At 46.9% G+C, this 24,124-nt stretch overlaps 1 protein-coding gene across 1 annotated transcript; it reads right to left on the reverse strand.

Annotated features, from left to right (window-relative positions):
• Positions 1 to 1,135: 1,135 nt before the first annotated feature.
• On the reverse strand, positions 1,136 to 19,879 carry TMEM272 (transmembrane protein 272). Its single transcript, XM_075045847.1, has 4 exons — positions 19,822 to 19,879; positions 12,396 to 12,455; positions 5,929 to 6,011; positions 1,136 to 1,769 (listed from the first exon to the last, which is right to left on the reverse strand). Exons 1-4 carry the CDS (start codon positions 19,877 to 19,879, stop codon positions 1,407 to 1,409), a joined length of 564 nt encoding a protein of 187 aa, XP_074901948.1. The 3' UTR covers positions 1,136 to 1,406.
• Between the last annotated feature and the right edge of the window lie 4,245 nt (positions 19,880 to 24,124).

A 24,124-nucleotide genomic window follows, 5' to 3' on the forward strand; every position in this document is an offset into this window, starting at 1 on the left:
CCACAGGCGTCATATAACTCTTTTAGGTTTCTCTAAAACATAGGTTTCAGCTGCGTGGGTTTTAACAGGAAAAATACCCCAAACACACATCCTCTTCCTGTGCCTGGGGCCACCCTCATGCTTGTATAGAGGGGAGCCCCTCCATTTTGACCATATTAACAGAAGCGCATAAAAGCAGAAGCAGAAAGAGCACTTTTACACTGCATTCATCAACACATGAAAAAACAATCTACCAGGACCAGGCTTGTTCCATTACATGTCACAAAACAATTGTCTCTGTGCATGCTGGTGCTTTTAAAGCTGACGCTGCTGTTGACTTAAAAGCTGTTTGTGTTACATCTGTCTATTAAGTATAGATTTCCATATGTACAGCACCAAGGTGAACAAATCAAACGTACACTCACACCACAACCAGGGAACTGCTGTAGTGAACACATCCACCTGAAATTCTCACATCCCTGCCCATGTCTTATCACTGTGTTTTATATTTAAAATACCAACATAACATGGGTTTTTCTATGAACTCGATCACAATGGTTTGACCAAGAATGACCATCTTTGTGTTGGTGTGGTACTGACAAATTACGGCTATACAAAAAGTGGAGGAGTCTCCCCAGACTGGGGAATGCTGAGCCCTGGTTAAAGCACTGAGCTGGTACTCAGTAGCTCAGTTCCTTGTTCTACCAAAGGCTTGCAAAGTGGCCTTGGCTCAGTTTGGATGTATTCGATATATATGGATATATTCAGACTATCTGTTCTAGCACCAAAGTTAGATATAGATACTTTCTAATCCAAGTTCAGAAGAGACCTGGGGGACATATTCCGGCTGCCTTTTATACATGCTTGTATCGTTATCATAGCTACTTACTGGCTGGTCTAACAGAGGCCTGAATAGCTCTCTGGTGAGCATCTAAGTTACTGTCAAAGTCCATGGGCCATGCAAGGTGGTCTGAATACAGCCCTTTATCTGTTTGTCTCAGCTCCCTCATCTGTAATGCAGGGACAATAACATACCTCAGCAAGGCTATGGAGATGTTAGGATCCCGGTGAAGAGGGCTACTTTTAGAGGCAAAGATGTACCATGCTGAAACAACATAAGGGAACCTGGTTTTAGAGGAGTTTGGTGTCTGCAAGAGCTTACTCCAGGTAGAATATCCAAGAGTCAGAAAAGGGATGTAGAAGTTAGCAAGAGTGCACCCTGGCATCTGTAGCAGCAATTTTACATTGACTATGCTGTATTCCAGCTTAGCTATTTCCAGATGGCACTGTATTTTACAATTTCCTCTTGCAGTTGACTGCTATCATACATATATATAGTACAACAAAGATGTACACAAGGGTGAATTATTGCCTGTTCTTTGTTGTATACTCTTTCCCAAACATCTGGGGCTTTATTTATGTGGCATTTAGTCTTCCTCAGAAGAGTACCTTTGCCTGGAAAAGCAATATATGCAGCAGCTACAAAAGATAAGGAGAAAGAGAACAGTATGGCTAATAACAAGGACACCAACAGCAAAAATGTACAGGGTTTTGTCACAGTAATCCTGAGGCTGATGGAAAGGTGGGATGAAATTTGGCAGGTACACAGAAAAAACCCAGTAGTTCCCAAGAATGAACCAGAGAAAGAGGAAAAGGCTGAGGGTTAGATGGATGTAGTACTTGTGAGCATTCTGCCTCCAGGGATATTCGTCGTCATCATCATCATCAATCACAACAGACTTGGAAAGCAGCTGCCTCATCCTGGTTGAGTCGTACAGCAGGAGAGTCACCTGGAGGCATTGGGGGAGAAAAAGGAATAAGTGAATTGGCTGCGGAAAATCTGAACACCTTCTGGCCACTGCCAATCTTTGGGCCAAATTAAAATTGGTTGTGGGAAAATCATGTAAAAGAAAGCTGAGAAGCCACAAATGAGGCAGATCCTGCTGGAAAATAATGCATTTTTTTCCCTACAGTTTATTCACCAGTGAGATTTAGGCCAGACATTGGAAAAAACTTGCCAATGGTAAGGATGGAAAGGCATGAGAACAGATTGTGTAGGGAGATAGCAGCAGCTCCCACGCTGGAGACTTTTGAGAACAGATTAGAGTAACTGCTAAATGACTTAAGTAGAGTAGTTCCTGCCTTGTAGTGGGTGGATTTGTCTCTCCTAACTCTATTTTCCGTGGCTATATAGGTGAGTCAGCTTAAATAAAATTATGAAGGATCTAGACTTCGACCTTAAACCTCAGATAAATTGCTTCAGATACTTGGAATGATTCTGTTAAGTTTTCTTCAATGAAGTGTCATTTTCTCAGATTGCTCCATTCCTGCCTTCAGTCAGAACCAGCAGAGAAATAGGTGGAATACCATGATACCATGAAGTTAGGAAGGCCTGGTCCACAGGGAAATGCAGTAGGACTCATCAGCAATGCTTAGAAGATTTCTAGTTTAGTCTTGGCAATGCAAGGTATGTAGGTAAGTTGACTGCAGTACAGAGAAGCTTTCAAATTTCTGTCCTCTAAATGACTTTCTTAATTTGGGTAGATTTATATGAGAGGTATATACTGGGCCCAACAAGGATTTGGGCCAAACATTGTGAAACCTGTGTTACCTGGCTACACCTGAAACACTTGGCCCAGTCCTCAAGGCACTAGCTGTTGTAATTGGAACTCCTCTTCTTGGGTACTGAGGTTCCTGTGCAAGCCTCCCTGCAGCGAGCTGTGTCTTTGGGAAAGGGACTCTGAGACACCCACTGAGCAGGAACCTGCCTCGGCCAACCAGGAATGAAATTCAGAGGGAAAGGTAAAAGATGTGGATTTATAAGTGGCTATGTGGAGGGGTGTACTGTCCAAGCAGGGTTCTCAGCCATATTCTCTTTCCCAGATTTATATTCCGTGCTCATTTTTCTGCTTGAAATGAGAGAGAGGAGCACTCCTCATTTTATGCTCTCCCTTATCCATTAGTCAGTGATTAATGGTGAGAACACTGGCTAAGGAAAACCCGTTTGGGTGTATGTTCTTCCTGGTTCAGATTTTAGTCCCTGTGCCCTGTTTTCTAGAGGCAAGGCTTAGCAGGAGGATCCAGGACATCCTGGGAAGAGGATTTTCTTGCTCTTCCCTGTAAGACTGTTCAGTTATGTATAAATAATTAAATATTTGTTCACAAACCCAGCTGTTTTTCTAGCCCAGATGCTGGTACCAGTTTGTGAGAAACGAAGATTAAAGTCCCAGCAGCAACATAGGCAAAGAAAATGGTGTTTCCACTGGATGTCTCACAGCCAGCTGAGCACTCAAACTGGTCGGCTTGTTCAAGCCAGCAGAGCATCTTCTCAGGTGAACATTTATTTTAGGCAGGCAGGCTCATGACACACAGGAGGGATAAACCTATGTGGCCTGTGGGTCTGAGGTTTCTGCATGGGGACCTGTGGCTTGACCTGAAGCTCTGTGCAGCTCATTAGCTTTGAGGTCAGCTCAGCACACAGGCAGCTGCTTGTACTCAAGCTTCACTGAGCTCAGCAGTGGGAATGGGGTTAAATGGCAGATGAGCGTTGGTTTTGAGGAAGTCAGAGAAACCTCCTAGGGGGATTTATGGATCTCAACTGCATCTAACCAGTTCATGGAAAGTGCATTTAATTCTTATGTATAGTGCCTTGCCAAGCTGTGATTGAAGCAAATTCTGGCAGTTGCTCACATTGTTAATAACTGCTGAATATACATTTATGGAGCAGCATGACATGAATTCAGCAGGCCTCTCCAGATGCTGTGGAATGGTTCAGTTGCCTTGGTGAACACCTGTAGGTTACCATTGCCTTTAAAAGACTGGAGGTGGTAAAGAGAATGATGAGGAGCCTGCAGATCTGTAGAGATGTGGGCCAGAAGGACTTGCCATTAAATTATGTCCATCACAGGACAGCGTTCATTTAGACTTCATCCTATACCCATTCTCTGACCTTTTAACTTTCAGAGGTCAAGCAAAGGTACTGCTCAGTGAAGTCGGTGCAGTCTGATGAACATAACAGAGGGCAGATTTGAGACAGGTGATATTTGGCTACAGATCAAGCACTATGAGATGACACATAAGTTAGGCCAATCAAATTCTGACCAAATATATTGCCAGACTGCAAAATAGGCAGTCCTGCTGTCAACTGAAGCCAAATTCAAGCCATTATTTGACATCAGCAGGAATATTAACTGACCCACTTACCATCTTATTTAGGGTGAGAAAAACTGACTTTAAACCAGAAATAGCTAAGAAACAGTCAACATTTTTGATGAAGGCTTCAATTCATTAGCATGAAAATTTCCTTTCAGTTGTGCTCTAATTTTTTCTAAACTATTATTAAATGAGCCTTTGATTATACAGATAAGTCCACTGGTGTGATCGAATGACTAAGCATTTGCCAGTAGAACTCATAGAACAGCAAATTCCTTATAAAAAGATTAAGCACTTCCTTTTTTTCTCCACTTACTTATTTACTGACCAAAGGTCCTTGGGGGAATGATTCATATCCCAGTGCTGTACTGCAGTTTGGTTACCACTGTGAAAGAGTGCAGGAGATGCAGAGACCTGCAGAGAAATATTATTTCCCCCCTCTTTCTCTCCTGGCAAAGAAAAGGGGCTAGAAACACGATCAAAGGGGAACGTAGCTAGGTCCTGTCTGTGGTGTCTGCTGGCTGCAATATGCAGTGCTGTCAAGACGGAGACTAGCAGGTTCCCTTTCAAGGGACAGGCTGCCTGTACTGGAACATTAGGCCACAACCTGTCAGGTCTAGCCCGTCTGCTCTGCCGGTGCTGGGTGCTGGGTGCTGGGTTGCTGCTGCCCCTGTTAGCTATGCAGGACAGCCAATGCTACCAGTGCAGACATTCTCTCCAGCAGCAGCACTTGCTAGTTTTAGCCCTTCATGCCCCAGCATTGCAATTCCAAAGCTTTTCCTTCACATCTGCCCCTTTTCCTTCCTTCGGCAGGAACATCATTGGGACAGCAAAAAAAAACCAGTTTTGCCTAATCCTGCTGAGAAGCCTTAAAGTAGCTCTGCAGTCTGTTGTGACAAGTCTCTTCATGCCCACTAGCAGCCAGTTAACACTGTCTGCAAAGAGACTGTCAGAACGGGGTGATCCTTTACCTTAGATCCTCCAGTTATGGCTTTATCATGGCCAGGGTGTAACACGGATATAGGGGTGTCTCAACTTGTCAAGCTGCCAGGCTCTGGCTCAGTGAAGATGTAAGTGAGCACAGTCCCATACAAGACAGGTAGCGTGGTTAGAAAATGCTGTGCCTAGATTAATAAGCCCTGCTGTGATGCAAGGATATATTTACTCTGGAAGGAAGCCATGCTGCTGTGTAGTCATTGCTTCTGGCCAAGTCAGAGTGTGAGTAAATTGAACTTGTGAAGGACTATGTACAAACACCTGTAGTTTTATAGTATTCCCAAAGCTAGGAGAGTAACTTCACTTTTTGTCCAGCCTGTGTGTCTGAAAACCAAGGAGAAAACTCTGGTAGGCTTGGAGGACTGCTTGTGGAAATAGGACCCCATTTACCACAGGCACCCACGTTATATAGTCATTTAAAGGCCAGGTTGGATGGGGCTTTGAGCAACCTGGTCTAGTGGAAGGTGTCCCTGCCCATGGCAGGGGGTTTGGAACTAGGTGATCTTTAAGGTCCCTTCCAACCTGAACCATTCTATGATTTCCCTCAGTAGGGATGGTAGCACAGATGCTGTGGTGTAGGAGAAAGTCACAGCACAATGTGTAGGACAGTGCTGAATGCTGAACTCATTAGCGTCTCACTTGACTGACGGGTGCTTTAGGTGCTGGAACAAGCACAGTTCAGTCCCGGTAGCTCTATTCAGTACTGCATGCACATAGCTGTCTGGAGCCATCATTATGTCTTAACTAGCAAGTCAAAGTCTAGTCACACAAAATATTTTTCATACACAGAAGGCACATTACCTTTAAGCTGCCAATCACGCCACCCACCAACAGATATAATGGAATTAGTGGCTGAACTGGGCAATCTTCCAAAAACTTCATTCCTGAACAGCAAAAATTAATGTTTGTTATCTCAAGTGATCAAATAGTGCAACAAGCTGTACAGTGAAAATTAAAGATGCTGTAAGTGAAGTGCAGTGCTTAGACCCAAGACTTTTATCCAGCGTCTATCGAAATGGGGGCTGAATTAAAGGGGGTTTGCATCTCCCACTACAGGAGTGAGGGCCATGAACAAACAAAAGGCAGGAGAAGGAAGAGAGAGAGTAAAGGTAACAACAGCATTACTGTTGTTCTGGCATTACTGATTGGAGCCACGTACACAGGTCATTAGCTTCAGCCACTGTGTCTTTGTTAAATGAATGATTGACTGAGCTGGACAGGAAATTTTCATCAGCAGTAGAAAATTCATTGAAAATCAAAACCGTTTGTGAAAAGAAGGAATTCTGATAAGATTCTCCCAGGCCTTTCCTGCTCATTAGCTCCTGTGAGTGTGGCATGTTCCGAGTTAGATGCCTCAAAGCTTGGGAGCCAGTGCCCGTGGGAGCGCCTGGAACCGTTTTAGCTTCCCAGGCAGCTGATAGGGAACCACAGAAGCTCAAGTTCCCAGGCTGTTTGGGTTGCTGGAGCTAAAATCATTGGTTGTTATGGAGCCGGGGATCCTGGCAACCCTCAAATCTACTGCTAGAAAGAGAAAGCTGGGTAAGTTTTTGGGAAGGGAGTGTATGGCAGTGTAAGGATGTTGCTGGCAGTAGACACTGAAGCTTGTGATACAGGTCTGTGGCAGTGAGACTCATCTGTCCAAATATAGATGACTGCAATGCAGGCATCCATATCTGAACTAGTTTCCTAGACTCTCTTTATAGTCAATAGGGAGAAATAGACACTTGTAAAATTCAATTCATCTCATCCTAAGATAGGCATTTAAAATAGGTCAGATGAGTTGGGCCTGAAAGTGCCTCTTTCGCTCCATGGCTATACAAGGAATCTAGACAGCCAGCTGCAGATTTCTAAAGTTAGCTGAGATGAATCCCCTGCCCAAGTCTCTAACCCAGTGGCATCTTTAGTCAATTTTAAACTGTTCATTACACTGTAATTTTATTGTTATTGATCCCATGTTTCAGGGCTTCTACTGATCAGTTGCAGAGGACAGAAAGTATTTTCTGTTTTCTTCTTGTTGTATAAGTTGTTTTCAAGGAGAAATTTTGACTTTTCTCTGAATAATTGGGGTTATCCAGACGCAGGATACTGAGCAATGTGCTGGTCTTAGTGCTAAACATCTCTCAGGTGGAACGTCTTACCTCCATGTTCAGAACTACACTGAACAGGAGGGATCAGGAAAGAAGTACCAGTGGTTTGGTTTGGGATTTTTGCCGCCTTCTGTAGCTGTAATCCTCTTCATCTTGACAATTTGCCCACCAAATTTACTGCTACTGTTGGTTCAGAACACTGCTGATGTCTCGAACCTCTCCTGCGCTCTTTGCATAGCATAATACAGGTGTTCCTAGTTGTGGTTGCTTGCTATAGATCTGATGTAAGTCATACGATACAGGGCAGTGTTTTGTGATCTGCTGCATGTAAGGGCTGGGGAGTCCAGTGGACTCTTCTACACTAAGTATTTATTACCAGCTTTCTCATAATTGAAGAGGGCTGGACTTAGGTGGATTTGGACTCTCTCCCTTTTTGTCCCCTATTGCAAGGCTGTAATTTTTTGTCCATTTTGCCACTATGTAACACTGAGACCTGCTCAGACTCCCAAATTTACAGGAGTGGGCAGCAGGGAAATCATCACGAATTATATCATTTTCAGAAAGCAGCTGCCAGGGTTTCCAAAGTCCTTGGCCCTGTAATAGCCTGCCACAAGAGCAGCTGGCCAGGGATCTCGGGGAATATATTTCAGTTTAGGAACCTAGGCAGTTGTTATTTCCAGTGCGTTACTGAGATTTTTATTTGAGGCCAAAAAAATATAATCAAGAAAACATGCCAATTTTTTTTCATGGAGCTATGATTCTAATTCCCAGACAAATCTATTATGGAGCCCTGTCATATATGTAACATGACAGCAGTCAGTCTTGGGAAGGATTTGAATGACAGGCAGTGGTACTCTGTAGGTTTTGGGGGAGTATTGCAGGCAGATATGACAGCAAAAGAGGAGGTGAAAGGGGGTAATACAGTAGTAACTTAAAAAATACAGCACTATGGGTGAATCGGAACTATGGACCTACTCTTGGCAGATGGGCACTGATATTTGTTACAGTGAAATCTAGGCACACACATCATGTGCCAATCAATTCACACACAGCATGTGCCTGATTTATTTGGGAACACCAAAACTAGTAAGAGAGCATCAGTGCTAGCTCTTCTTTCCCATGAGCACCAGATATGTTTTCCTTTGACTGTTAATGATGGGATATATGGACCATGAGAGATCAAAGCTGTGCTTCTAGTGCAATGCTCCCTGCAAGCCAGAGCTATCTGTGGTTTAGAGTGAAGAGCAATTGAACTTGCCCATGACACGGACCAGCGCATGAGTCCAAATGAATAAACCAGCAACATTTGCAAGATCAGACACAGCAAGGATGTCCAACGGCTTGCACAGTGTCCAAAGCTAAAAAAGAGATGGGAGGCTTGGGGAAGCAGAGGTACCTGCACATGTTACCTCTCAGCTACCAGAGAACAACACTGCAGTGGGATTCGGGACACAAGTGGAAAGACCACTTGTGAGTGATCAGGATATGAGCTTCTCTAAGGACACTGTTTTGGGCAGTGTTGTGGCATGGCCCACAACGGATCACTGCTAACCACGTGTCCTTGTGACTCACGGTTATCCATGAGATGAGGGGTCAGGAGGAATGAAAGCCAATACAGCACTGGCCTCATTTTAGCTGCTTTGCTCTTCCCAGGTAGCTGAAAATGGCTGAAGTGCATCCCATAGTAAAGGAGGGCTGCTGTACAGCAAGGCTAATGTGGTGTCTGGTGCCTGCTCCCCACCTTCTCTTCTAAGAGGAGGCAGAGAACACAACATTTGAGGCCGTTTTCAGTTGTTCCTGGTGGATGACTGCAGCTGCCATCCTTTAGTGCAGACCTCCGTTGGGCCCTGGACTGTGGGCTTTACACTAGGATCTAGGTGCTGCACAGGATTTCTCTCAAAGGAATTGCTTCTGGGCACCATTTTACCAGAAAACATATCAGCAAATCAGAGGAAACTCACAGAAATGGTGAGTGGCTGAAGGACTGAAACGCAAGATAAGGTTATGTTAACAACAACTGCTAAAGAACAAGACAGGGTCCCACATAAATGTACAGAGTATGAGAACAGGTTTCAGACAACTATCAGGAGCACTTGAGAGTTGAGGAATTATTTGGTGTAGATATGAGCATGAGGAGTATTACTGGGTTAAATTTGAACAGGGGAAAATTTAGACTGCCTATTGAGAAAACGATGTCATCAGCTTTCAAATGTGATTTAGCTACCCCTGGGGAACACTGCGTATAAAGGTAGTCTGGACAATGTACAAGGCTGTGTTATTGGGAGCAATCCTTCACTGTCCCAGAAACTAAAAAAAAAATTCTCTAAAAAAGTCTATGAGATCCTTCCATAGCTCGCTCAATTTTTGGAGTGGTTAGTGCAAAAGGGGGATCATCTCTACCAGTAAAAGTTAGAAAGCTGCTAAGCAGTCTGTGGCTTAAATGATGTCACAAGTCTGGAGCTTGGAATATTTGCTGAGTCCTTTTCATGTACCTTGACTTAGACTGTGATTTACAGTACTACCAAATTTTAAAAGTGTATAATGTTAGTATATAATTATTACCAGAGCTACCAGTTATTCATCTATGAGTTTTAACAGATATTATTATAATTTATTTGTTAACATTTGAAAATATCTCACAGTTTTCCTCCGCAGAAAGCAAGAGCCAAAATGACAGGATGCACACTAGCAAGTTATTTTCTGAGATCATGGTAACAGAATGGTACCAGAAAATCAGAGGCTTTTGCTTGGATAATAAATATCTGCATTTTCTTTGACATTTCATTTTCCTAAAAATACCTTTGCAGATATGTAGCTGCAGGAAACCAATATCCTCTGACAACACTATATTACAGTGACATTATCTCTTAATTTCAGTAGGTTGTGAAAAAAAAGAGCTCTGTATCTGATGCAGGAGATACCCAGAGCTCCAGGCTAATATCTTACCGTACACTTTCCACTTCTCACTGATCTTAAAGATACTATGAAATATTCCTAGGAAATCACATTTATAAGTGGTCAGATTCCAGCCCTGGATTTATTTCCAGAAGGCTGGCTGTCAATATGCATGCAAGCTGTACCACACTTTGAATTATACCTTCCCACCCCTGTTCCACAGCTCAGGCGTATTCAGCCTGGGGAAAAGCTAAAGCTAAAATCCTCTTAAGGGATAAATAGCAATTTTAAGTCATGGATAAGCATAAGAGCCTAAGTGTTGAGATGTAACAGTTCAGTCCATTTCCCTACTTCCTAATTGCTCCTTAATCCCTCATTAGAACTCCCTAATTCCTAATTAGGACATCCTAATCAGAATCCTACCACAGTCATCACTGGTACTCGGAGGGCCCCACATAAAGGAAGCAGCACCAACCTTTAGCTGAACACTTTTTTTGTGGGTTTGGCCAACTATACATGCCAACAGGCTATGTGTCCCGACTCCCTTAGAAGACATCTCATCTCCATGCAGACACCTAAAAGAGGGTATGGGACTTTCACTGTCAGAAACACCCATTTCTCTTAACTGCCTGCAAGGGCAACACATGGCACTTCTTAGCTTGGTTACAGATGCATGCAGTCCCAATCTAGGTGGGATGCATCTTGCCCACAGCATCTGCATGTAGAGTTCATTTGCACCATCTTTCATGAGTAATGAGGCAGAAGGTGAACAACTTCTCAAGGACACCCATCTGGAATGATTGTAAGGGCTCTTGAGGACAGGACTTAAAATTCAAAGTGATCTGGGTACACTGGAAAAAACCATCCAAAATCTACGAGATGACAGCCGATAAAAGCTGAACACTCTGTATAGAAGAGAAAACTTCAATGTAAATAAAAAATGAGAAATGTCTGATACGGAGCAGCACTGCCAAAAACCATCTGGGCTTCCAATGCACCATAAACTAGATTGGAGCCAATGAGCTGGTGCACAGAGAGCATCTTTCATTTTGAGGTGTGTTTACAGGAATCCTGCATGTTAGACAGAGGAGCTAATTATTCTGCACTGCTCATTCCTCAGGTCTCAGCTGGAGTCCTGTGTTCTGTCTTTTTTTTTTTTTTAGGGGAAAAAAAATAGTTACATTGGCCAGAGGCCAAAGGAGGGAGGCAAAAATGAAAAAAAAAAAAGCTACAGAAACAGTGACCTGTGAGGTCGGAATGAAAGAAGTAGGTTTTTGAGATCTCTGGAAAAAAGAGAGAAGATGGAGTAGGGTTATAATAGCAACCTTCAAACAGTTCAAAGGTTCTCTTGAGTAGGACGATGACCAATCTGTCTTTGTGACCACGGTGGGTAGGACAGGCTGTAATCTCTTTAACTTGCCATAGAGAAGATTTAGGTTGGATATGGGGAAAAATATTTTTTCTGTGAGAGCAATAAAATGCTGAAATAGGCTCCTTGGGAAGCCATGGAATTTCCTTGAGCAAGGGCAAGTCAGACATCTGTCAGGGATGCTGTGAGCATGCAAGCCTGTCTGAGGGTGGAGGTGGGCTGGTGTCTCTACCAGTGTTTCTCAAGTGGGGGTCGCAACCCATGTGGAGGATGTGAAAGACCCAAAGGGAGCAATGAAGTGTTAGAAAATGCTCAGTTTAAAAAAAAAAAAAATCTATGTTAATGGTAAGGAAAAGGTGGTGCTTAGGAAAAGAAGAGCCTTATGCAGTTTAAAAATGTATAAAATTCTGCAGCTCAAAGGATTTTCCTTTCCTTTCTTAAATATTTGATCTTGAAATGCTACTCACAAATCCAGCCTTTGGGGGGTTATACAGAGACAGATCAGCCAAAAACCAGGTCTCACTTTCAAAAAGGTGGAGAAATAGCAGCCTAGACCATCTCTTCTTCCCTTCCAGCCCTACACTTCTAAGACTTTCACAGTGCAGTTAATACAGAGGGATCCCGATCAATGAAATCTTCTTGTGTCAGATTCTAAGCTTCCTCCCACAGACAGAGCCCTGTATTGAGGTAAGACACACTGGAGGGGTATTTAAGGCAAATAAGGTCAGAATACAAGCAGTGCTTCCTCTCCGCCATGCAGTGTGGGCTGGGATTCTGCCTGAAGCTAAAGTACCAACCCAGAGGTTTAACAGTTGGAAACTTTAAGTTTTCCAACTCCTTTTTCCCACCAGATGTGTTAACCTGCCACACAGTGCTGGCAAGTTCCTGTCTGTAAATTGCTTTAGTAGTCAACTTACCTATAAAAGTCATGGACAGTGGTAAGGCAAGGAAAGCGAGGAGCCCAAATATAAAGCATGCTGTGAATGAGAAAAGAAAGACAGCGTTATTGGGGCTGGTTGAAGTTTAGAGACCAGCAATTCCATCCAATGCTTTACAGATGCTGTTTATCTATAAAGTTATGTAGTGAGAAACGCAGTGCACTCGAAGGGGTGGGAATATGGTGTTTATGGTGCAGCATTTGAGGTGATGGGACCAGCAAGTGGTTTATCACTCTCCCAGAGCTCAAGCTTCCATTTTTCAACTCGTATATTGTTAGTCCTTGTATCAGTGGAAGAGCAATGAGAGACACAAACTGCTATTGTGGCTACTACTTCCAGCTGTCTTATTGCAAGGGCAAGGACTCAGCCGCTGCTGCCTTGGCCTGCATCAGCTTCAGGGGCGCTGCCAGGTGACTGCAGTAACAAGTAACTTTGCATCAGCTAATCCATGGCAACTGATGAGCCGTATCTGTTTGCTAAGCAAATGGCAGCTTTAATGCCATTCCACTTAGTTTTCACTGATAGCTAGATAAACTGTCTTTATTGCAGATGTGATTAGTTTCTGGCTGGTCTAACTCCCTGACCCAGCTTGGCTCGTGAACACGAAGGCAGCAGCCCCGCTACAAGGAGTGGGACTTGTCATTGGGCTCAATCAACTTAAGCTGCATGGAAGGATGCTCTTGGGGGTGCACGCAGACTGTTCCTGCAGACGAGTGGATCTGAGGTGCTTAGTTACTCCCCAGGGAGCTGCTGGTGTATCTGAGCCTTGATATTTTCCTAGCACAGCCTGATGCTGCGGAGGATGAATGCTTACCTTTGCAGAAAGTGAGAAACAATAGTCAAGAACAGTGTGAGCAGCCTGTCTTAGAAGAGCTGTCACCTCTGTGCCTAATCATGAACACTTGGCAATATTAAAGTGAAACGCTGCCCTGCAAAATGAGAGTAAAACATAATGAGGACATTCTGTGGCGAGCGTCCCTGTAGAGCCCTGCAAATGGCTCAATCTGCAAGTAGGCGCCTAAGGAGGCAAAAGGGCGGTAAGCGGAGGTGGGCAGAGATTGCAGAGGGGCTGAGAAGGGCATGGATAAGAAAAAGAGTAGGATGTCTCCTTGGAGGCTTACGAAAAAAAGCAGGCATTCAGGGTTGGTCTGGGACCAGCCTTTCCCCAGGCAAACTGTGTCATGCGGTTCCCCTTGCCAGGGAACTGCAACCTCTGCAAGGCGAATGGCATCCTCCTCGCCGCGCAGGAGCGGGGACGCTGCCAGCGCCCCCCGTACCGTGCCACTCCGGGAAACTCTGCAGCACTGCCCAAACGTCACCCTCAGGGTGCCCTAGAGAAAACGGGAAGCATCGTTGCCTCCATTTTACGGAAGGAGAAACTGAGACAGAGGACATAGGAGCAGCATCAAAATTCAGAGCAGATCCACCAGGCTTTCTGACTCGCAGACACTTTTCATGGGAACTCACCATCCCCCACGCACTGCTCGTGTTTTCTCCGCAGAGAACGAGGATCTTACACTTCAGCGCTTGAGAGACATCCTTCTTTCTCAGAAGTAGCATGTTTGTTATCTCTATGAATTGGTAGAGACTGAAGATATTTTGAGCTGAAGAAAGCACTTCTGTTCCTTTGTGCCACCCCTCCTCCTCTCCCGGTCTGCCGCTCTCTCACACACACACATTTTTGCTCAGGATCTCCTATCTCTTGAATGCTGCACAGTACAGAAATTCTTCCTCTGCTTGAATAGTGTCCTACACTTGACTAAGCTCTTTCAAATGCTGACAGCCTCTCATTAGAACAACTCAGCCTAGAGCCTCCCTTTTCACCACATGTCACATCTCGTGCTAAGTCCTCTTGCTGTTACATTATCTAGACTATTATTTTCACATTTGGGTGTTATGTTATTGTAGCTGAGTTGGGCTTCCAACACACCCACGAACATCACCTGCAAATAGTACCCACAGCCTGGGCAACTCATTTATCTGGTATCCAAGTGAGTGCAGTTCGGGTCTGCAGGAGTTGCAGCCAGAAGTCCCGTCATCGCCGCTCAGCTCCCAGAGCAGCATCACCCCCACAGCCGACTCCTGCTCCTGCCCTCGCTGCGTGGGCAAGTACTCGGGACCCCGGCAGGAGAAGGCATCATGTCGTTCCTTAACCCTGCAGCACACGGTCTGTCTGACCCCGCGGAGGGTCGCTGCGGTAAGCTCTGTAAAAGGCTCTGGGGGGGCCCCGTGTGTACGTGGGGCTGCGCATCTGGCACACAGGTGTCTGTGTTTGCTTGTGTCTAGCATCCACCCAACAGCTTGATTTTGGAGGGGAGAAATGGGAGGTAGGGACCACTCGGAGCTCAAGAGGAAAAGATAATGGTTCATTAATTCCCCTCCCAAAGCAGTCGCTGGGAATGTATTTACTCATTATCTCCCCATTCAGCTACAGCCTCTTAGGTCTTGAATTGGAGGGGCAGATGCATAGTCTGGGAAGGCTTCCAGATCCATGTTTAACAAAGTGAGACTCTCAACAATTGACTACACAACTGGCAGGGCTCCGCAGCCGCTCTCAGTGCCGCTAGCAGCACTAAAGCCTGTTTTCCCCAAAACGTGTGGGGTTTTCACAGAAATGCCGCTCAGTCGGGACACACGCACTCTCTGCCTGGATTTGTCTGGGTTGTGCTGCCCCGTTCTGGTCCAAAGACAAATTGCTCAAGAAAATGGTATTTGCCGCAGGGTAGCACAGCTCTGCAGAGAGGATGCTGCGATCTGTGCAGTTTCACGTGTGGGGCTTGTGATATTTTTAAGCCGGTGATATCACCTCACAGGCTGGCCAGAGAAGCCCCTGGACCCATTCCTAGCAAAAGTAGCAAAAAAGGGCTGGTAGTCTCCAAAACCACAAGAGGGTGAGGGAAGTGTTTCCAGGCATGGCTCGGAAGGACATCTCCTCCGCGAAGCTGGTGTCGTGTCATGGCAGCGGGCAGGAGAGCCCCGTGCTCTGCACTGCCGGGGCGGCATGTGGTGGGGCACCGGTAAAGTCCAGCTTTGGGAGGCATTCGTGTGCGAGTCCTGACGTGCCGGGAAATGGGTGAAGGGAAGAGCTCCTGTCTGGGATCACAACAGAGGAAGAGAGCAAGAGGCTGTATATCTGGCACGTTCCTTGAAATCTGTGGGCACAAAAGTCACATCAGGGGGTGCAGATTTTGTGTCTCCTGCCCAGCAGGATGGCCAGTTGATATAAATCTGTTATTTAGCTGAGTTACTCCTGCCAGGGTCTCCCCACGGAAGTGAGCAAACTCGAAATCACCGTTAATGTTATGGCTGAACGTCATGGTCTGTCTTCTATCTGACGCCTGAGCCATTACATCCTCCATAGCCATGCCCCTGCACTGCAGCTCTCCTCCCCTCCCTCTGCTGCTCCCTTATTCCGTCCCCAGTTTTCTGCCTGGCCTCAGGGCACGCAGCGGCTGAGTTGTCCTCTGGCTGTGGGACGGATCTGGAGGCAGTATTGGACGTGACACCAATTCACCTGTGGGCTCGTCAGACTTGATTTTGCTGCCATGATTTTTCCAAGCACTTGGAAGTTTCAAATGAGCTCAGGCTGTCCCTGTTTACTTTGAAGGTAGAAAAAAGTTTCTTTCTTTTCAGGTAAGACGAGTCCTCACGGGATTTTCAGAAGTGATTTATGAGTATAAATTTCAACCTACCCACTCTTCTTAGGTAGTACACTAATACAGCTGTAGTGCAACCTACTCAGTAGAGTGTGTGACAAGCTCTCTGATAATAAATACAGGAATAAATGAAGTGTTGTGTACATTAACATCACTCCCAAATGCTGTTTCTTCTACAGCCTGTCAGACTCCTGATAAAAAAGGATTTTTTGTAATATTTTTTTTTTCAAATGAGATGCTACCAGCTTCCAAACAAATTCAGCAGTTACCCCAGGATTTATCTGCGTGAGCAAGCTGAGGAGCAAAACTCCGGGTGTAAACTCACGGTACTCCCTTCGGATGCCCCGTGGGAACGCTGCTCTGAAGGGGGCTGACTCCCAGCAGTCTGGATGGCAGCAAATTCGGGTCAGCTGCCCCGGCCCGAGGACTGATCGTGCCCTGAGGCAGATGCAGTAGTTTAGCAAGCAGTGTCACGGTGGGCTGTACAGCAGCACGGACGCTGGTGGTGTAACAGGCTGGAGTGCAGATGGGGAGCAGATATTTTCATCCATGTTTTATTTCTTCACAGTATCTGCAGGCATCCCCTGCAGTATTGATAGGGACTTGGAGAAAAGAAAGGATGCGGTGTGTGTGGATGCTGCAGTGGCAAAGCAAGTCTCAGTGGATCTCTGCGGGGAACCAGCTCCCAAAAGGTCGTGCATTTTACAGACCAGGGACGAGTCTGCCCGTGGGTTTGGTAGCTGTGGATACCGCGTGTCTTTCTGGGCTTTTGAGTGACAGGAAAGTGTCACTACATCAGATGGGATATGCAGAAAAGGCTTGAATGAACTAACTTTGAAGGAAAAGAATTAAATCTATTCAGCTTGGCTAGCCAATGGCCAAGTGAGAGAAAATAACAGCAAGGTTTGAGCACTCAAAAAAGAACCTCTGAAGGATCCGTAGAGCTACGAAGGTAGAGACATAAACTTGAGATAAACTTGAGCAGAAATGAAGATTGCTCTGTCCATGAGGCTAAGTGCCACAGCAAGGAGATGGAATAGTCTCTGGGGATGAATGGCAGGAATCCCACCCCTGGGGTGATTTAATCCCTGGACCAAACTAGATAGTCAGCAGCTGGAGGATTCGGTGTAAGGAGCAGCCGTTCCCACGGAGGTCTCCAGCCCCAGTGCAAAGCGTCCATAGGAGGCAGGGGAAGTGTGATAAAACTGACGTGCAGACCAAATCCAAGCTCAGGGCCACCAGCTGTTTGCTGCACGCCATCACTGTTTGCTTAGACAAGGTTGCGTTGCTGTGAAATAGTACCTTAGTACCCAGATAAGCTATGCCAGCATCACACCACCTAAAATTTAAGTTCCAGGCTCCAGCACTGGCAGCAGCAATGCTGCTGTCATCAGACATGGTGTGGAATAAGGAGGTGCCAGTAATCTGGGAACCTTCAAATTGGGGAGGATGTAGATACAGATGTACGTGCTTTCAGGGTTAGGCAATATTGCAGAGTGGCTTGTCTGAATTTTATGCCATGCCTCTAGCTACTGAACTACAATTATGCCATGGTCTAGGTTCTGGATTTGGCCGCTTGTGATTAATTTCCAGATGTACTTTTAAAACAAGATTTAGGCATTACATAAAGAGCCACCAGTTTGCTTTGCAATAGACCCAGGGTAGTGGATTAGCCTTCTTTTTTTGTGTGTGTCAGTTAGTTAAAGACTGCCCTAATGTTCTGAACTTAAATTGCTGTACCAAGAATGAAAAGAATTTAAATGATGCTGCACAGGTAGGCTGACTTTTTGGAGTCATTTCAATATCAGGAGACCATAGGTACAAATGTGGGGCTGTGCTGAAATGATCTTTGAAAAACATACACAGGATGATGAGAAAAAGTGAAATTAAGTGTCACTGCACTTCAGGAGGGTTTGCATTTTAATGAACAGAAAATCGATTTTGGATGCACTAGCTGATCCATAGCAAAAGCTGAGTTGATTTTGAACTCAAATGTAATGAAAACCTAAAGATAATGAGTTTCCTGGAACGGTATTTCTGAGTTGACTTACACATGGGTAACTTTGTGGGTACCCCATAGGGTGCTCCTGGTGTAAGAGAGCATAGATGAGATCAGAACTACCCCCTTTCTTTCAAAAAAATTTCGGAAAGATCATTTATTTTCTCTGTCATCATTAAAGTCCCAGAGGCAATTTAATACCAACAGGGAACAGTGACATTTTGCTTGTAACCGGTAGGAACAAAAATCAGAGAAAATACCACTTTTGCCTTTTTTTGTTGTGATATGGGCCCAAATCCCCCCCGTGGGGTGGAGGGAACCCACGCCAGCCCAGTCCTGCTCCCCGGGGCTCATCGGGGCGTAACGAGAGCACCTCGTCGGGGTGTAATGAATGTGTGCTCCGCGCCCCATTCATCGCTCCCCAGCCCTCCTTTCCCCGGGGCAACGAAGAGCCCAAACAAGTGGCCAGAAAATGTCCTGTCCTTCCCCGCCTGTGCCAGGTTCCTGCGGTGGGTCTGGTCTGAACCCAGGGCAGGGCTGACTGTCCCCCTGGCTTGGTTTTCTCTGAAGGGTTGCAAGGCAGCAAGCAGTTAAGGGGCTTAATCATTAATAAAAGTTCGTTCTGAACTTTAAGAGCTTTTCAAGTGAAGCCAAAAGCAGGAATATAAAAGACCCCAAGGTAACAGCCCTAGACTGGCAAATGCAGCAATTAGTGTGTGTGAAGTATCAATTACGGTGAGTGGTCAAGGGGTTTTCTTCTCATATTCGAGTGGAATTAGAAATTGCTACTGCCTAGAAGTGAAAGCAAAAGGCGCTTGCAGCTCGGAGTGAGGAGGAGATGCGGTCAGCGGGAGGAAGCTGCTTGGATTGTAACCTCCTGCCAGCCACGCTGCTTCCCTGCTCTTACCAAAACCCACCCCTGAAGCCTCTTTCTCCCGTACCTCTCCACGCAGCTTGGTCGGCCCCCAGCCCGGGTCAGCTTTCTGCCGCCTTGCTCCTCGGAGAGCAGGAGGTGGAACCTCCTTACACCCCTCCGCGTCCTCCGCCCTGGCTGGGGAGAACCGGTTGTTTTAAAGCCCGAGTGAGGGCAGGCTGTGGCGCGAAGACCTGCGTTCGGATCACTGGTGCTTCCTACCCACAACGCGTGGCCCATTACGGGGGCTACCCGCACGCTCGTGCCGGGCAAGCGGAGGGAAGAAGACCCTGCCCCAAATGTCTCTGGGTGAAAAGGGGGCTATTCCTGACCGTGCTCTGTCCCTGACCTCGTGCCCCCGCGTCAGCACGCAGGCTGGCAGCAGTTTTGCTTTGCAGGAATTGCTCCTGGGGGGGTTCAGTCCCGGGCTGGCCGAGCTGCTCTTTACCAGGTGGTTTTTCCCTGCAGGAATTTCTGCTGGACTACATGTAAGGTAAAACCTGAACCAGGAGACAAACACACTGTATTGCTTAGGTTGTCTGCTGCAGCCCATATTCGGGTACTTAGTGGTGTTTGTATTTGTTTGAAATTTTACACTGGTCTGCTCTAATCCCAATACTGCGGCAGGCAGGTGCTGTCGGGGTAGAGTTACTATTGTGCGCTCCATCAGCGCCCAAAATTGCCTAGGAAAGGAAATACCTCAGAAAGGAGGGAAGAAAAGGAAACTTCAGTGGAAGAATCAGGTGGGACTTGGTATCGTCTTAATTCCCTTATATACTTGGCTTAGCGACAGGGCTGCTTAAATACAGATGGTGATTACCACCAGAACTGCCTTACCATTGCTGGCAATCTTAGATATGCACCGGTGGCAGGCTTTCTCCAGGCCGGCAGTCATCGTGAGGAAACTTTTGGGGTGTCTGTGGGGATACAGAAATGAATATGGTTATGAAAAGTGAACTTACTAAATACCTTGACTCAGAGTCACTCACACACTTTGTCAGGCTTTCCCTGCCCTCAAAGAACTCAAAGCATCCACAAATCCAGCCAGCAGCGTGGCATACCCAGAGTCAGGTAAGCTTCGGGCTTTGGGCTTGCCCGCTGGTGATGCTAGAGCTTTGGGGTCACAGGAAGGCTGGGGGAGAAGTATGAGTGCTGTCTTCCTGAAAACTATGAAAGGTTCTATCTTGACTTTGATTGCAGTTGGGGCAGGACGAAGTGTATTTAACTGTTACGAGAAAACGCAGTGAAATGGGAAAGGTTCACTACACAAACCTCTGTAAAAATTATTTAGTGAGCAAAACTGAATTAAAGGGGAGGAGAGGGGATAAAAATAGTTGTAAGATCGAGGAACATTCTGAAGAGGAATGTAGAATAAAAACTGCAAACCACAGGGAGCCCAGAACAAGATGCCTTTGATAAAATAGCAGTTGGATTAGAAAGTAGCTCTTTGTAAAGAAGAATTTTTACGAGGTGGGGTGAGGGATGAGCAAACAGCTAGGCATCCACGGCCTGGGCATCAGACAGCACCAGACAGTTCAGTAGCATCCAGTGTCAGTGGAAGTGTGGAAAGCTCACAGACACACACACGGTCCAAGCCTCAGGCTGGGGTCACCGCAGGTCTACCACCGACACAGCTGGGCGACGGCTGAAGGTGTGTGCGGAGGAGGCTGCGACGGGGCAAGCCGCCTTCCTGCACACCCCTCAAATTAACCTCTTTAAATTTCCTGATGACTAACGGGCAATATTTTAAGCTTAGCCTCATTCTGTTCTAAGCTGACATGAAACCCACCTCAGTGGGATTTCAAATCATGCAATGCTGAGCCCAGCCTGCCCCAGAGCCTACTAGGGACCACAGGGCCCCAGGCATGTCTTGAAAATAAAGACAGACCTGTACCACCCAGCTGACATGTGGCCGTACCCCCTCCATAGCCTGTCTGAGCCCTACCAGATGTGGCTGAGCACATCTGGCTGTCTCCTAGAGCCTGTCTTCTCCTGCAAGCCCAGAGACCCATCAGCTGCAGCAGCACGGGACCCTCTGCTGCCATGGGGAGTGGGATGGGGTTTGCTCCTTGCACGTCGGCGTTGCAATTTCTATTTCCTGGCAGTGATGGCAGGACTAGAGGCAGGTCTGGCTTTACCTGTTGGTGAGCAGTCAAGCAAGTAGCAGGGACTGAGGCTTTCGCAGACCTCCCACCATGTCAGTAACCCATGCTGAGACACTTGCGTGTAGCAGCCAGCCACCAACATATATCTCTCTAGGTTTCTAGTGTGCATCATCACATCAGGTGTCTCATGAATTTTAGCTCTGCTTCTCCAGCCCTCATCTTCAGACTATGCCACAAGCCTCATTTGATGGGTGGTACTGCTGTAACAAGCCTTGCAAATCCCAGTGGATATCTCCATCGGTACTGAACGATGGACTGGAATGGATTCCATAGGAGTGCCTGACCTCCGAGGAGTGCATGCTCCTTCTCCCAGCCATCAAACATTCTTCAGAAGAGCAAATACTCTGCAGCCTTTGGGCTGCAACTATTGACAAATATTTTAGGGAAGGAAATGAGCACTGTTGCATGCTCAGGGAAAACAGGAAGGAGGAAGGGAAACTGGCAGTTTCCACAACCAAATGACGCATTCATTTTAAACTTTAAAACTTTTGGTGCAGATCGGTTCCTAGAAAGTGCACAGACAGGCATTCGTTTTGAGTATGGTGTTGGCTGCTAACATATATGTTCTAAATTATGCAGAGATCAGTAATATTAGTCTTTATATAAATGTTCACAACTAGAGTTACTTTTACAGCAGTAATTCTTACAGAAACCATGTTAACAAAACTAATGCCATGTTAAAAATTGGTTGAATACCAAATTCTCTTGAGCAGAATTGCGTGTGGCTGGAAAAGCTGTATTTCCATAAGCAGAGGGTAAAAACATATGTTTTGTCTAAATTTACTGTTATTTTACACTAACGGAAAAAAGACAAACTGAAGGAGGACTCGGTATCTGGGAGCATGTCACCATCTAGTGATGGAGCCCAGAAATGACTGAATCAGAGCTCTGTGTGTGCAGTTTTAACAGGTGAGATAAAGAAAGCGAATTCGTGATGGCTGCACACAAAACGTGTTCACACAAGGACACAACACACACCACCACCAGGCAATGGTTTCAATCCTTCCTCAGGTATTGGCTTTGACTCCTACAGGACCGGCAAATCCCTCAGAGAAGTCATTATGTTTGCTGGCTAAATAGGTGTTGCCTCTTTCCCCCAGCCCTTCGGTGATTCTGCAGAAGCTGCCGTGGGTGTTAAAGATCAATAATTTCCTGTGTGCCAATGCGTGAGGGTGCTAAAGTGCAATTCAGCAGCCAGGCAGCTGGGGAACAGTTTTGTTCCCCAGCTGAAACAGGGAAACGATCGCTGAAACTCGTAGGAAACGGCAAGTGGTGGCATGCAAAGTCAGGGCGGGTGTCCTGCCGCACAGTGCCCGCTCCTGGTTTGCTGGTGAGTTGGGAAAGTCACAGGCGAAACAGAAAACTCAGCCACCACTAGAAAAAAAAGTTAAAGACCAAAGCCAACTTCTGGACCTCCTCCCATTAGTCCTCCCCTGGGGTCATTTCCCCGAGGTGAAGGGACCTGCTCTTGGGTTACAAGGGCCAGCGAGGTGGGGGACGAGTTTCTGAGCCCCTCGCAGGAGGCTGGGGTCTCTCCACGCAGCCGCTTTTCGGGGTGCCGGGTTGCAACCCAGCCCCAGCAGAGCCCCAGCATCCCCGTGCCTCCCCCAGCCTGTCCGGCAGGTCCCCGTCCCGTGCCCCCTCGGCTGGCGGCCGGTGGCCAGGTTCGCCCCAGCGTGCTGGCTGCCGCCCGCCTGGCACTCGTGCCGTGTCCCGCACGGGTGACTTCTGCTGTAACTCCGTTCCCTGTCCCTGGCAAGCAGCAGTGATAAATCTCTGCAGCACAGACCCTCCATCCCAGTTCCTTTGCCGTATTTCAGCCAGTTTTAGCTTTGAACTATTTTTCTGGTCGTTATTCTCACCCTAAATGTTTAAGTAACACGAGTCAAGAGGAGCACCGACCGGCTGGCGCATCCCTGACCCACGGTGAAGCCGAAAGGCAGCTTCACGCTGGCCCCACCACCCGTCGGCCCAAACAAGAGCCACCTCCACGCTTGTCCCACGGCGTTCAGACCGAGCTCTGCCCTCTCCCAGCTTCAGGTGCCCCACTCTGCACCGGGGAACACAACAGGCAGAGTCGCTGGGGCTTCCTAAGACCCCGGTTCCCACTCAGCGACTGCTGGGGGGTTCTGCTGGGACACGGTGGGTGCACGTGGGCCAGCAAGCCCCTCCGGAGCAACGTGTCTTCTCTAAAGACTGCTAGAGGGAATGGTTTCTTTTCATTTTTCTAAAACAGTCAGAGCAAAGTCCTCTTCCAGAGCCGATTTCTTCCTAACGAACCACAAAGCCCCACGCTAGCTTTTATCCCGGCACATCGCCCGCTTCCCAGCAAATCCCTCTTACCTGGGAGTGTGGTGGGTGCCGAATCCGTTCACCTGCGCCCGTGGGAGACCGGGCAGAGGAACCGCAAAATCCAGCCTTCAGCGACAGCCGGCGGGGAGAGTCGTCTCCAGTGGGACGCCGGAGCCGCGCTTGGCTCCCCGGGACCCTGCCCGTGAGCAGTGGGGTGCAGCGGGGGCTCGCTGGCTTCTATTCCTCCCGGCCGGCCGCTCGCCCACCTCTCGGCAGCAGCACCGTGGGAGCTGTGGGATGCGGGAGCGCTCGCCGGCGGAGCCCATCCTCACTAGTTTCCCCACTCCCACGGTTGGCTGGAACCACAGCCCACCCTGCGCCGTTTCAGGGTGTCAGCAGGGGGAAGCAAAGGACCCCACATATCTGTGACTGTACTGGAGCTAAAAAAAAAGAAGTTTCTTTTGCGAAGTCCTTTATTTTGGAAAAAATAAATAAATATTCATTTATTCAGAAATCAGTAGTGAGGGGTAAGTACTTGGTTTGTTCTTCGTGCAATTTCCCCCCCTTCCTATCGATGCACTTGATAGAGCTCCTTACAAACTGCCGCGTATATAACCTTAAGCGTTGGCTAGTTTATATGTCTTGTGTTATCCTGGCAGAGGTCTATTTGCTAGGTCGCCTTC

Source organism: Buteo buteo, chromosome 14 (assembly GCF_964188355.1).
Source record: "Buteo buteo chromosome 14, bButBut1.hap1.1, whole genome shotgun sequence".
In the NCBI taxonomy this organism is placed as follows: Eukaryota; Metazoa; Chordata; class Aves; order Accipitriformes; family Accipitridae; genus Buteo; species Buteo buteo.

What these genes read in the sequence shown, in the direction of transcription:
- TMEM272 (XM_075045847.1), bottom strand. Translation starts at nt 19,879, where the DNA reads ATGACTGCCGGCCTGGAGAAAGCCTGCCACCGGTGCATATCTAAGATT. An exon ending in ATCTAAGATTGCCAGCAATG is followed by an intron (nt 12,456 to 19,821) that starts GTAAGGCAGTTC and finishes TCTCATTCACAG; the next exon opens with CATGCTTTATATTTGGGCTC. An exon ending in ACTGTCCATGACTTTTATAG is followed by an intron (nt 6,012 to 12,395) that starts GTAAGTTGACTA and finishes TTTGCTGTTCAG; the next exon opens with GAATGAAGTTTTTGGAAGAT.